The sequence below is a fragment of the Dermochelys coriacea genome, chromosome 7 (assembly GCF_009764565.3).
Source record: "Dermochelys coriacea isolate rDerCor1 chromosome 7, rDerCor1.pri.v4, whole genome shotgun sequence".
NCBI lineage: Eukaryota > Metazoa > Chordata > Testudines > Dermochelyidae > Dermochelys > Dermochelys coriacea.
Genome location: NC_050074.1, coordinates 101,018,833 through 101,031,949, shown reverse-complemented (window position 1 = coordinate 101,031,949; position 13,117 = coordinate 101,018,833). Strand labels below are relative to the sequence as shown.

Sequence of the window (13,117 nt, the reverse complement as noted above, 5' to 3'; positions counted from 1 at the left end):
TTCCACTTCCTTGGCTCACAGAACACCTGTGCTGCAGTCATGAGCAGCTACTAATTTACTCCTTCAGAGGAAAATTCTCCTTTCGGATTGTGTCCAGTAATTTGCTTTCTAGATGCAGGGATCTCTCACAGGAAAGAGAGCAGAATATGCAAGTTGGGATCTGACATGTGGATCTGAGAGGATAATTTTATCTCGTCTCTGAAAAATGGTCTCTCTAACTTATTTATTACCACACATGGACAAACTACAATGACTGAGCCAGGACAAATCATTATCTGGCTGTGTAACCTCAAAAAGGAACAAAGAGAAGTTCTTTTTCTCTTATGCATTCTACTCAGTTATAGTCAGACAGGGCTTGAAAGCAAAAGTTCACTAACAGATTTTTTTTTCTTTCTTACCTGTAAATGGTATTTCTCTGATTGACAAGGTTAGCCTCTAACTAGATGGGTTTTTGCTCATGTCACACTCTAACAGGTATCATCAACCAATGGAGTAAGAGCATATGAGCACCAACACAAGTTGTCTTGAGGCTCCTGTTAATTTCCCCGAAGTGAATGCCCTGGCACTCACTATAAAGAAAAATGCTTACAAGCTAGGAGGTGAGAGACACCTTCTTGGAATGAATTTGGTTAGAGAAATGAACTCATTCAAGCTTAAAACTTTTATCCTGAGAATGCAACAATAAACTCCTAACAGACTCTCCTCATGAGACATTTCAGAAGTAGGACAGTAGCAAATGAATACTGTTAGTATTGCCAACTGGTAATAAGGCAGAATACCAACTAAAGTGCGTCTATTTGAGTAACAAAGTTTTAGTGCTGAAAAGCACTAGTATAGACTGCGCTGTGTCACCTGGATAAAACTACAATCCCTCATTCGGGGTGGTCTATTTTTTTTTTTAAATCACAAGTTGCAAAGCCAGAACAAATACTGAGGAAAGCTTTGTGAGTAGAAGCATGTGTGTCTGCCATGTAAGGGCTAATAATAGTATATATATGTAGAAACACTTAATAGCACTCCATATCAGTTCTGTGCTGACCATGGGCAACATGGCTGCAAAAATATATCATCCTATGGACATTTTCAGAGAGTACGTATCTAAATGATCTGTGTGCCTGTTCAGTGTATGCTTTAATGACTGGGAGGTTTCACACATCCAAATATTTTAGCACTGTGGAAGCAGCTGTGTTAATGTACATCATAGTCATGTGTAGGTTAATACACTACGACTCTTGGCTTATGACAGATGTTAACCTGGGATTGGGGGATGTGTAGCCAGACCACATCTTGTCATTAGTTCCTATCCTGTGGATTTAACAACTGCTTCTGTAACACATACGGGATAGTTCATGTTTGTGGGTGCAGCTGTGAATGATGGTTGAGTGGGGAATACAAGTCTGGCCAATACTTGTATCAATTGTTCTTCCCAGGGTCTTGATTCATAAAGAAGGAAAGCCTCAAAATGGTATGAGCACTTATGTGGGGACATGTGCTAGTGAGGTAGCAGCTGGTAATTAGGAAGATGACTTTTGTTTTACAGCAGTGATACTCAGACTGAGGCTTGTGAGCTGCAAGTGGCTCTTTAATGTATCTCCTGTGGCTCTATGCAGCACATGATATTAAAACACTGTGTGAGTTAATTATTAACCAATTGGGATGCTTTTACTATGTTATTAACCAATTGTAGCTGATAAAATGCTTGGTCAGTCATTTTGCTGTGAGAATATATATATATAAAAAATAACGAATTCACACTACTGTGGTCCTTTGGGTAACGCTGATTGCTAATTTGGCTCCGGAATTACTGAGGTCTGAGTGTTACTGTTCTACAGTATGCCCTGTTGCATTCCTCTGACTGCAAGATGCTATGTATCTGCATCAACATGCTTTCGCTGCATGTCAAACTATGTCCTTTTTCTTAACTGCTAAAGATTATTCTCTCATGTTTAGGCGGATGAGCAGTCATGGATCCTGACATTCATTTGCAATATAAATTAACCTAGCTAACTACTCCTAACTTTCACAACCAAAAGAAAGAGGAAAAGAACCATAGCATGTTCCTCCCACCATGAGAAGCGTTGTGGAAAGCAATATTGCATGCTGGCTGCTTGGTAGGAACGCACTACAGGTCTGCACAATTGCGTGTACTGCTCTAATACTAGTAGCATGCCTTCCCAGTGATACATGGTGCTTGACATAACACATGGATTTCTAGTATAAGAGGCAATAATTGGTTATGATGTAACATTTCCATTATGCAGTTGACTAGCACACTGTGAGAACTATGGTACCTAATTGCCCACACAGCCGGGGGAGTCACACATACCCAAGCCCAGTTGTCTTCATGGCTGACCCGTGTGCTGCCCTCCCATTCTACAGGGCTCAGATGGTTTATTTGCTGGATATTTATGAGCTAGTGTTATGGGCAACGTATGGGCTCTAGGCAGGTGCTATGGGCCACTATTCTGATTCAACTGGTACAGTTTTCCCCCGCCCATGTCTTGGGTGAATTACAATGAGTGTTAAGTGGTGCAATGTCTGCTTGGCTCAGTCAGTATTGCAGAGGGAGGGATGACCAGTTCTTAATCAACATCTAGATATGGTGATTTATTGATAGCTTTTTACTTTTTTGGCTTCACCACAGAATGGTTATCAATGTTCATATATATCCCTTAGCAGAGTTGTGCAATACTGACTGCTGCCTGTGACTGTACACTTTGGGACATGAGCAGAGGTTCAGAACACCTCCAATCAGCAATTATCAGTTTGTTAGTCCTGTTTCTTTACTTAATGATGATATTCTCAGTGAGCCTATTAAGTTGCTGTTGGGCTTTGGGTCATAATGCCTTATATAATTTTTGCCTCTAGCTTAATTTTATGTTTGCTTCTGCATTGAATAGGTTCCACTAACCTGAAGTGGTGGATGGGTAGCCTGTATGTAATGGGAAAGGAGGAGGACAGAGGTCATGACAGATCTTACCAGTTTTCTTATTGAAAAGGTCAGCAAGATCTTGCATATACAGAGGAAAATGTACTTTCTAACTATTAAAATAGTTAAGCACTGGAACAGGCCTCCCAGGGAGGTTGTGAAATCCTCATCACTAGGTGTTTCTCTGACCAAACCATCAGTGTACATGCAGTTCTCTTTCAATTTTAACTTTAATTTTGCTAACAATAAACAAATAAATACTTCAATACTTCAGCTAGGGCTAAATTCTGCAAACACTTTCACATGTGCATGAAAGCATTGGTATGGAAGGTTATGCAGGGTTTTGGCCTCTAGAGAGTTCAGTAATATTTCAGTACTAACACTATGGGGCTAACGGCCAAAACTCCAGCCAAATAAACTCAAATTCCAAGAGTTAGTGGCATATAGCTCAGAAAGTCCACAACTCATTATCCTTTTAACCTAAGACACTACATTTTTAATTGTTAGAAACTTCTTAGTTTACATGAAAAGTATCTAAAGCCTATTACATTTGGAGGAAAGCCTCAAATTAACTTTAATGGATCACTCAAACCATATAGTACTTTTACTTAAACAATGAAAAACTTCATTTGCAACAAAACGAATGAGACTTTTCCATTGTTCCTCCTGCAAATGTCTTGAGAGCAAAATGCCCACAATCCTTTAATCTCTCTCTCATATCAGTATCTACTCAAGGTTAAGCAACAACTAACAATTAGAACATGACTGTATTATAAACACAAATACTCGTTTAATTTCTAGAGGATACACCATTACTGTACACGTAATGATCACAAAAACTTTCTTTGTAGGGTTTTTCTTGAGGCAAAGACTCAATCCTGCAGTTTTTACACAAACAAACTGCTTCTTGTAGATTTGGGCTCCAATCCTGCAAATATGCAGATGTGGAACTTCAGTCACATGAAGCTATGCGAGTAAAGTTACAAGCACAAGTGCCTGTGGGACCAGAGCTGTAGCTATGAAATTTGCTTCAGCAAAGATTGCAAGAATGGGCACAACGTACAGTTAATATTGGATATGGCAACTTATGCTACATGCAGCGTCTTCAGTAGGGCCATACCTCAGCGGCTCTCCAGGGCTAAATGTATGCAAAGGCCCAACACAAGGGATCAAAACTTGCAGGAAACTTAAAAGTCCACGGTGGACTAATCCCTTTAGTGTAAGTAACCAGATTCCACAACAAAAAGAGGTCAATATCATTATCCACATTTTACAGCCCGGGAAACTGAGTCAGGGTACGGGGGGAGGAGGGGGAGTGATTTGCCCAAGGCGAAGCAGAAGGCTTATACAGCTGACATCACTACCTTTCATCAATAAAAGCGACGGGGGCTCCAAACCTGCGTGGACGCCGAGCGAGCTCCCTGGAAAGGACAAGGAGGGCTGGCTCGCACAGCACAACTCGGAGGGGTGTAAACGGAAGGGGGAAGCGCGGGGTTCGCAGTTGCTTTGGGAACTCCCGGGGCCCTCGCGAGGAGCTAGCGGCGGCGAGCGCCGCTCGGGAAGCTGCCGGGTGGCAGCAGAGCGCTCCCGGGCCTGCCAATGCGCCCGGGGAGCCAGGAGTCTTCCGCAGTCGCGCCGCAGCACGGACCACCCGAAACCGCGGAGCCCCTTCCTCCCTCCGCGGGCGGAACTTACGCGCTCCGGTTCGGCCGGCGGCTGGTGTGGGAGCAGCGCCGCTCGCCGCCGTCGCGTGTGCAGCGCCAGCAGCTCCATGCCAGCCGCTGCTCTGCCTAGCTCGGCGCTCGGTCCGCAGCCAGTGCGCAGAATCCCGCTCGTAGCGCGCGGCCTAGGCCAGGGCGGGTCGGTCCTGGTGCAGATTGAGCCCGGGCACAGGCTGCGCGCGTACCCGGATGGACAAACACCACCCTGCAAGCCACACAGCAGCTGCCCCTCTGGGCAGTATAGTCCCTGGTTTCCGGGGCAGGCTGTGCAGGCAAAACCATCATAATTGTTTCACTCAACCCCTCTCCAAAACAGTTTCTTCTCACCGTGCATTGCCACTGAACGAGTGTGTGTGTGTGTGTGTGTGCCTGTGATCCACCGGCATCAGCTACATAAAAGTTACTTTTAAAGTAACCTGAGAAATACTTTCTTGCTTTGGCAAATTACCCAAGAGTTGTCCAAGGCTGGATTTCTGTACACGTGTAGCAACAGGCTGTTGAAGTATCTCTAGCTACCAGCATTTTAACCACGATGTTGCTTGGACAGGCTCTCTGCAGAGGGGTGGTCACTACTGTCCCTGCTGCTGCGGTGTCTGGTGGAACATGATTTGGGACTCACATTATTGTAATGCTTTTTCCAGATATTGCCCTCTTTCCCTCCTCCAGTGTTAACCCACAACAGGGAACCTCCTGTTCCCTTCTAGCCTGCCATGTGTATCCGATTGTCCCCTCTGCACAGGAGGGATCCAATCCACACCTGAGAGGCGGTCCTTCCGCACTCTGATTGGGAGGTATGATGTAGTCTATGAACATTAATTCCCTCCTTACTGAGATTTCTTTAAAAAAAGGAATATTTAGAAATTTGCATTATGTAGTTAAAGCACAGCAAAAAAACTGGTGAATTACAAAAATAAAAAATGATGAACCTTGGAGCTTGAAGAAAATGAGTACTTGTGGCACCTTAGAGACTAACAAATGTATTTGAGCATATGAAGTTGATAGATTTCCACTCCATACAGCTAAATTCAGTGCCTTGCATAATGACAGGTTTCAGAGTAGCAGCCGTGTTAATCTGTATTCGCAAAAAGAAAAGGAGTACTTGTGGCACCTTAGAGAGACTAAGATGCCACAAGTACTCCTTTTCTTTTTTGCGAATACAGACTAACACAGCTGCTACTCTGAAACCTTGGAGCTTGAGACAGAGAACAAAAGACTTTCTAGTCAAAAATCACTGAAAGCAGCCTATCCTCTCTCCTAGGACTTTAACCTTCAGCCTATGCCTTTTATTTTATAACACACAAGGTTGTTACGGCAGGTTGTAACCTCTAAGCTTATGTGAATGCAGCTTCTTATTTTATTCTAAATGGATTGAGATCTGTAGTTTTACTTTGCCAGGAGTTCAACTGCATGCATGTTTTACCAAGAATCATAGTTCTGATCTCATGACATTTTGTCTCCTACTGTATGTTTGTTTGTTTTTTCTTCCTGAAAGGAGTTGATATAGTGTTGTTTTGAATTGAAGCACTTCAGACTGATCTGCTGAACCCTGAAACTAAAGTCTAATGGGAGTCTTACCATTGACTTAAATGGAAGCAGCAGCAGGCCCATTGTTCTTTTATTTTCAAAATCATTGGTGTTCCTACAACTCAAAATGCTTTTGTTTCAGTGAGCCTTTTCACAGTTGGCTTATAATGTAGGCCTAGCCTTTTAGGCATTATTAAAATATAGAACAAGTAGAGGGATTTCATTTTTAAAAGTATATTTTAATGCACATATCAATATTAATACACATCTGCATTATGGCCTATATAATACAAAACAAGTTAAAGTGGCAAAAATCCCTGGCAACAACTCAATGTTCTTACATGTTATTTGTCTTTGTTCTTAAAAAAATTATGTGTTTGCTTATAGTAATGAATTACAATGGACAGGAAATCAGGAAAAATGATCTACATGAAATCCAATTTGCTCCCATTGAAGTCAAAAGGAGTTTTGACATTGTCTTCAAAAATAGGAGGATTGGGCACTGAAGTAGCCTATTGTACCCTAACAGGTATTCCCAGTTAGGCCAATTAAGGAGCAGGACTGCATCTGAGGCTATAAAGGGTCAGAGAGAGACACAATGAGAGGGGACTGGCTGAGAGAGAAAACTGCAGGCAGTAGCACAGGGGTAGGCAAAGTACGGCCTGCTGACCGCATCTGGCCCGTCAGACTTTTTTTACACAGCCCTCAAGCTCCCACCGTGCTGCATGGCTCCCAGAAGCACCAGCATGTCTCCTCTCCCGCTCCTACACGCAGTGATAGCCAGGGGGCTCAACACGCTGCCCCTGCCCCAAGCGTAGGCTCTGCAGCTCCCACTGGCCAGGAACCACAGCCAATGGGAGCTGCGGGAGCCACGCCTGCTGACAGGGCAGAGTGCAGAGCCGCCTGGAGCCTGTACCCCAGACCTCCTTCTGCACCCCAACCCCTCAGTCCCAGCCCTGATCCCCCTCCTGCCCCCCAAACCCCTCATTCCCAGCTACATCCCAGAGCCTGAACTCCCAGGGAGAGCCCTCACCACCCCACACACAACTCAACCCCCTGCCCCAGCCCAGAGCCCCCTCCTGTCTGAAGCCTGCTCGAACCCCTCAGCCCTAGCCCAGAGCCTGCTCCCCTGTACCCCAACCTTGTGTCCCAGGCCGGAGGCCCCTCCCGCACCCTGAACCTCTCATTTTTGGCCCCACCCTGGAATCCACACCTCCAGCCCAGAGCCCGAACCCCCCCATCCCAACCCCCTGCCTCAGCCCAGAGCCCCCTCCTATACTCCGAGCCCCTCTGCTCCACCTCCAGCCCACTCCTTCACCCCAAGCCCCTCATCCCTAGCACCACGCCATATCCTACACCCCAGCCCCCAATTTTGTGAGAATTCATGGCCCGCCATACAATTTCCATACCCAGATGTGGCCCTTAGGCCAAAAAGTTTGCCCACCCCTACAGCAGTAGATCTGCCAAAGTCCCATGACAGAGGAGGCAGTGAGAGCCCAAAACATAGAGGGTGAGCTGAGGAACTGGTTTGTTTAAGTTTGGACAATAAGACTGCCTAAAAGAGACCATGGGTATGGCAGCAAGTCCTTAGCAAGCTTGAGAGAAACCCTGTCTTGTAGCACACTTCCCCTCCCAGGGCAGTCTTGCACTTCTGCTTTCAGCAATTTACTAGCTTGCTCCCTCTTTCAGCCAATTCACCCTCACTGGTGCTATGTCTCTACTAGAAATGCTACAGTGGTGTTGTTCTGGGCCAAGTGCTCGAAGCACCACTGGCCTGGCAGGAGTACTCTGAGAAAAATGAAGCTTACACACAGCTGTGAGTTATTGGCTTTATTGAAGGTTAGTGACCCACCCGCAATGGGGACTCCAAGCGTTGCAGTCATGGAGGCGGAGAACCCAGCACACCGGAGCTTTGCCTGGGACGGAGTCCGACGGAGGGGCAGACAGTCAACATTAATAAGCATTACACAAAAACAGCTCATGAATATAAAGTTAGGTGCTTCTTAAAGGGGGGCTTTCTACTACCTGGCGAAGGGCCATGCAAAGCAGCTGTGTCCTTCAAGAACTATCTCTATCCCACAATAACGAAGCAGCTATCTATGTCCCACAGTAACCTCTCAGCTCGAGAAAGCGGAAGTTCCCTGGCTAGGCCATAACAAAGTCTTCCACAGTCCCTTACAGGCATACACTTATAGTGATGGAAGGGAGTCTTCTGTTGCTGTAATAAATCCATCTCTCCAGATGCTGGCAGCTAGAATTCTTCTGTCAACCTAGTGCTGTCTACACTGTGGCTTAGCTCAGCTTAACTCTGTCTTCAAGAGTGACATAGCTAAGTTTCAGGTGTAGACCAGCTCTCTCTCTCTCTCTGACCTTTTATAGCCCCAGGTACAGCTTCTCCCTTAACTGGCCCAACTGGGAGCACTTGTTTTGACACAGGTTGCTGGATCTACAGTTTCAGGAGCCAGCCACCCTGTGACAGGCCTAGTGTGATCATTTTTTATTTGTAACAAAAAGAACTACAGGTACATATGTGCTTTAATTTAGCCTAACATTAAGAGCCTTCCTTAACCCAGTACAAGTAAGGGAATTAAAGGCTGAATCTGAAATTTCATTGCATGGTCTTCAAATACTGTGTGGTCTTATATACTATGCCATAAATTCTGCAGTAGCTTGGAAGAATACATTGAATTAAGGATGGAGTTTCAGGCTTCACATTGAATTTTCTTGCTTTTGAAGGTGTTAAGTCAAACTGGAAATGTTATTTGAAAAGGTTTTGTGTGTGTGTGGCTTAATGTAAACGATAGTCTAATTTCTGTGCCTTCAAGCTCTGGTAATGCTATAACATAAAAAAACAAAATCCATATGGAAGTATGACTGATGCTGCATTAGTCTGTGGGTTGAAAATAAAAAGGATTATAAATGATTCACTAGGTGTAGAAAATAAGGTAAGAAGACTTATTGGGGGGAAAAAGTAAAAAGGTTTGTTTTGTTTATGCACAGCCTAAAGAAGGCACCATAAAAGATATATGACCATCCACCTTGTTTTTATTTGTAAGGTGTATTTTATTAGCTTATTTTTATCACTAGCAGTAAATGTTTAGTTATCTAATTACGAGACCAAGGTTGTTTCAATCATTAAACAAAACTAAGTCTATAATTACCTATTTTCCAAAGCTAGGAGTAAACTCCAACTTCCACATAACGTTAATGGAAAGATTATTGTAAAATTATACATGTTAATGGTGAGATAAAACAGCAAAGCAAGGGAGTAAAGTCCAGCTTTCTATTGTGCTTCTGTGTAATTACAGAACACATTACTGAATAGGAAGGAAAATGTTTAGTCTGCTTCCTATTTTTTGAGAACAATTTTGCCCATCTCCAGTAGGGACATATTTAAATAGGATGTGTACCCCAGGTGGTACAAAACTGAGCACTAAGGGAAATGACCGCAATTTTCAAACCTGGGGGCCTCAAGCCAGGCGTCCAAACTCATATTTAGGCATACAAATAAACCATTTGGCATTTAGAGGTTTTAAACACCCACAGTTCCCAGCAAATTCACTTCCCTTTTTTTGTTGCATGTTAAGTATGTGCTGTCACCCGTCATCTTGATATGAGGTGCTATGTAGCTGCCTGACTCTGATCAATAGTATTATGTGGCTAGAGTCCTCGTGTGTTTTTCAACACAAGGGTTTCACTGACAATCTGAAGGCATGCTGCAGTAATTATTCCTATAACTGGTTTTTGAGTACTTTTGTGCATTTCAGCCTTTTCCATGCTTTTTGACGCACAAGAAGCACTTATGACCCACAGGCAGCTATATAATTTTTATTAAAAAATAGTCATCCAGCTGTACAACCAGTTTTTTGTTTGTTTGTTTTTTAAATGCACTGGTGTGTGGGAGTACCCAAGAACCCTCCACAAAAGCCCTTGAATTGTGGTAACCTTCTTCCTACTCTGAAGTGTTATGGTTGTGACCACTTTCAAAGTATGTCATAAAATCATAGAATATCAGGGTTGGAAGGGACCGCAGGAGGTCATCTAGTCGAACTCCCTGCTCAAAGCAGGACCAATCCCCAACTAAATCATTCCAGCCAGGGCTTTGTCAAGCTGACCTTAAAAACCTCTAAGGAAGGTTTACCTCCCTAGGTAACTTCACCACCTCCTAGTGAAAAAGTTTTTCCTAATATCCAACCTAAACCTCCCCCACTGCAACTTGAGGCCATTACTCCTTGTTCTGTCATCTGGTACCACTGAGAACATTGTCAATGTTGAAAATGGCCAAAGGAAATTGCTCAAAAATAGTGTGAGACATCAGTTTTTCCAGTGACTGAGTGTTATTCCTCAACAATTCTCCAAGATCCTGGCAGCCTTGAGAATAATGGACCTAATAACAAATTTTAACTCATATAACCCTTATATGGCAGCACTATAGACTGCCAGGGCAGCTTATCTATAATAAGATTAATAAATATATGGTACTTTACAAACTTCCAGTTAATTATCACAACAGCCTTATGAGGAAAGTAAGTGACAATTATTATTCCCCTTTAAAGATGGAGAAAATGGGAAAAAGAAGTTAAGTCCAAGTCCCTACAAGAAGCCATTATCTCAGCCAGGACTTTCTGACTCCTGGTCCTGTGCCTAAACTCCCAGGTCATATGTATCTAATCTTGATAGAAAGAAGTGATGGTTTTGTGATTAAGGCACTGGACTGGGAATTAGTCTCTGTCTCTGAATCAGTTTCCTCATCTGTAAAATGGGGATAATATTACTCATCTGTAAAATGGGGATAATAGATTTGTGAGATTAAGTGCATACATTCTCATATTATGGTACAGAAAAATCTTTAAATTAAATCTGAGGTGAACAATTTCAAAGTTGGGTGCTTAAAATAGGCTCCTAAGTAAGTGTCCTGATGTTCAAAGGTGCTGAGCATTCAAACTCTAATGAAGGCTATGAGAACTCACCACCTATGAAAACAATCAGCCCAGTTATTTAGGTATCTATTTTTAGGCATCCATTTAAGAAAATGTTGGTCTAATTTCCCATTATTGAGAGCTCACAGGACGAAATACTGACCTTACTAAGACAAAACTGGTATTGAAGTCAGTGGGAGTTTTGACTGTGTAAAAGATTGTGAAAAGTTCAAAATGTGGTTCCTGTTGCAGTAAGGTCAACAGCTATTAAATAATGACAATTAAAATTTCATTGCTGAAAGTTTAAATTTTAAAAATAATATTGTCTCCTTCAAGTATTGACGGCATAGATCCCTACTCTGAGCTACGCCAAAGGTCTTAGTACCTAGATTAGAAGTTCTGAAAATCATGGAGTGACCATTTGGTGTGAAATTATATAAGAAGACATGCCTGCCCCCCAGTTCTTCTCAGACCCCAGGCTCCTTCTTCCTTTTTTTTTCTTGCAGCCACTTTTGTTGTTATTCAGTGGGGCAGCCACCTCATCCCTTTGGGTGTTGTGCTTCATGGGCAGATTGGCTCATGTGGGCTCCACCCTCAGCATTAAGTCATGTAAGGTTAGCTTTTCTGTGAAAGCCACAAAGAGAATGTTTTCATTCTTCTGAGAATCTACTGACACCATCTGCGGCCTTAGTGTGGATATCAGCACCTGAGGTTCAATTATACACAACAGAATTGTCTGCTGGGATGCAGATCATTTGGTGGATGGAGAACAAGAACAGGTAGAATGTCCTCCTTCTTCTTCTACTCACGCTAATATGAGATCTTCTTTGATCTCACCACTCTGTGACTTCGGAAGCTTTCAAGACCTTCCAAGAAGGGTGGTGGAAAATCTGGATATCCAATTTTTGGTAGTTCAGAAAAAGACCCATCAGTTGATAGCCTATTGATAATTAATCATTGCAACAATTTACCCAGGGTCGTGGTGAATTCTCCACCACTGAGAAGTTTTAAATCAAGACTGGATGTCCCTTCTGGCTTTAGAATCTATGAATCTATATCCTAGAGTTACATAAGAAAGAGAGCAAGTGAATGTCTCCTGCAGCTGGCCAGGGATATTGGCTCACTCTTGCATCCATACTAGTCTGATAAAATAGATCAGGTTCTTCAATATGGGTTAAAGCATTTTTATTAGCACTCCTCCAAAATCACTCATTGTGTTACTTTTTAGCAAGAGGATCAGAAGCTGGGAGAGCTTCAACATCTATGCCACAAGAAAAGGAAGCAAAGAGTATGGATGCTTTAAGAAGCATATATTCACAAACAACTATACAACTGTATTGCAAATTTTCAGGTGTTGTTGGTGAAATATTACTTCTGTTTGTAGACAAGCTTCTCCTATCATTGTAGCACCTTCTAGAGATGGAGAGAGAGAATATCAAAGTCTTAGTTTCTGAATGGGAAAAAATACTTCGTAGTGGTGTATTTCACTCATGACACTGTGGTCAACTCAGTTGTAATAGTTACAATGCACTCTTAATTTTGACTGAAGAACTCCACCCTGTCTTTTGAGGTCAAGGCTAAAACAGAGGACATGCTATTTGAACACACAAACCTGTTCATTGTAAAAATAGAAGACACTCTTGAGATAACGGACATGTGCTCTTTCTTTCAGTCCTTGAGCCTTTTGCATACCATCTTGAAGAGGAAATCCACTCCATTCGGGTGTAACAGAGGTAGTCCTTTTCTCAGCAATGCAGAGGTCTGGATCAACAGCTTCTTAAGAAACAGCCTTTCTCCAAACAGAAGGGCAATCATGGAAAAGTCAAAGCCCTCATCTTTTGCTTTATCCAGAGCCTCTTCTGATGAGTAGTAAATTTGATGCAATAACAGTGAGCCTACCTGTAAATCTAGAGGATGTCCACTCCTCCATATTGTCATATGGAAATAGTCTCTCCTTCATTATGGCATGGAGTAGAGTTGCTTTTTGACAAATAAGACCTACAAAATATTCACAAAGAATATGT

At 42.9% G+C, this 13,117-nt stretch overlaps 1 protein-coding gene across 1 annotated transcript in view; it reads right to left on the bottom strand.

Annotated features, from left to right (window-relative positions):
* Positions 1 to 4,812, bottom strand: part of LOC119859291 — a 62,696-nt gene extending 57,884 nt beyond the window's left edge. Inside the window, exon 1 of the mRNA XM_043518932.1 lies at positions 4,625 to 4,812. Coding sequence (XP_043374867.1) covers positions 4,625 to 4,702 — 78 coding nt within the window. The 5' untranslated portion in view covers positions 4,703 to 4,812. The remainder of the gene's footprint in view (positions 1 to 4,624) is intronic.
* Between the last annotated feature and the right edge of the window lie 8,305 nt (positions 4,813 to 13,117).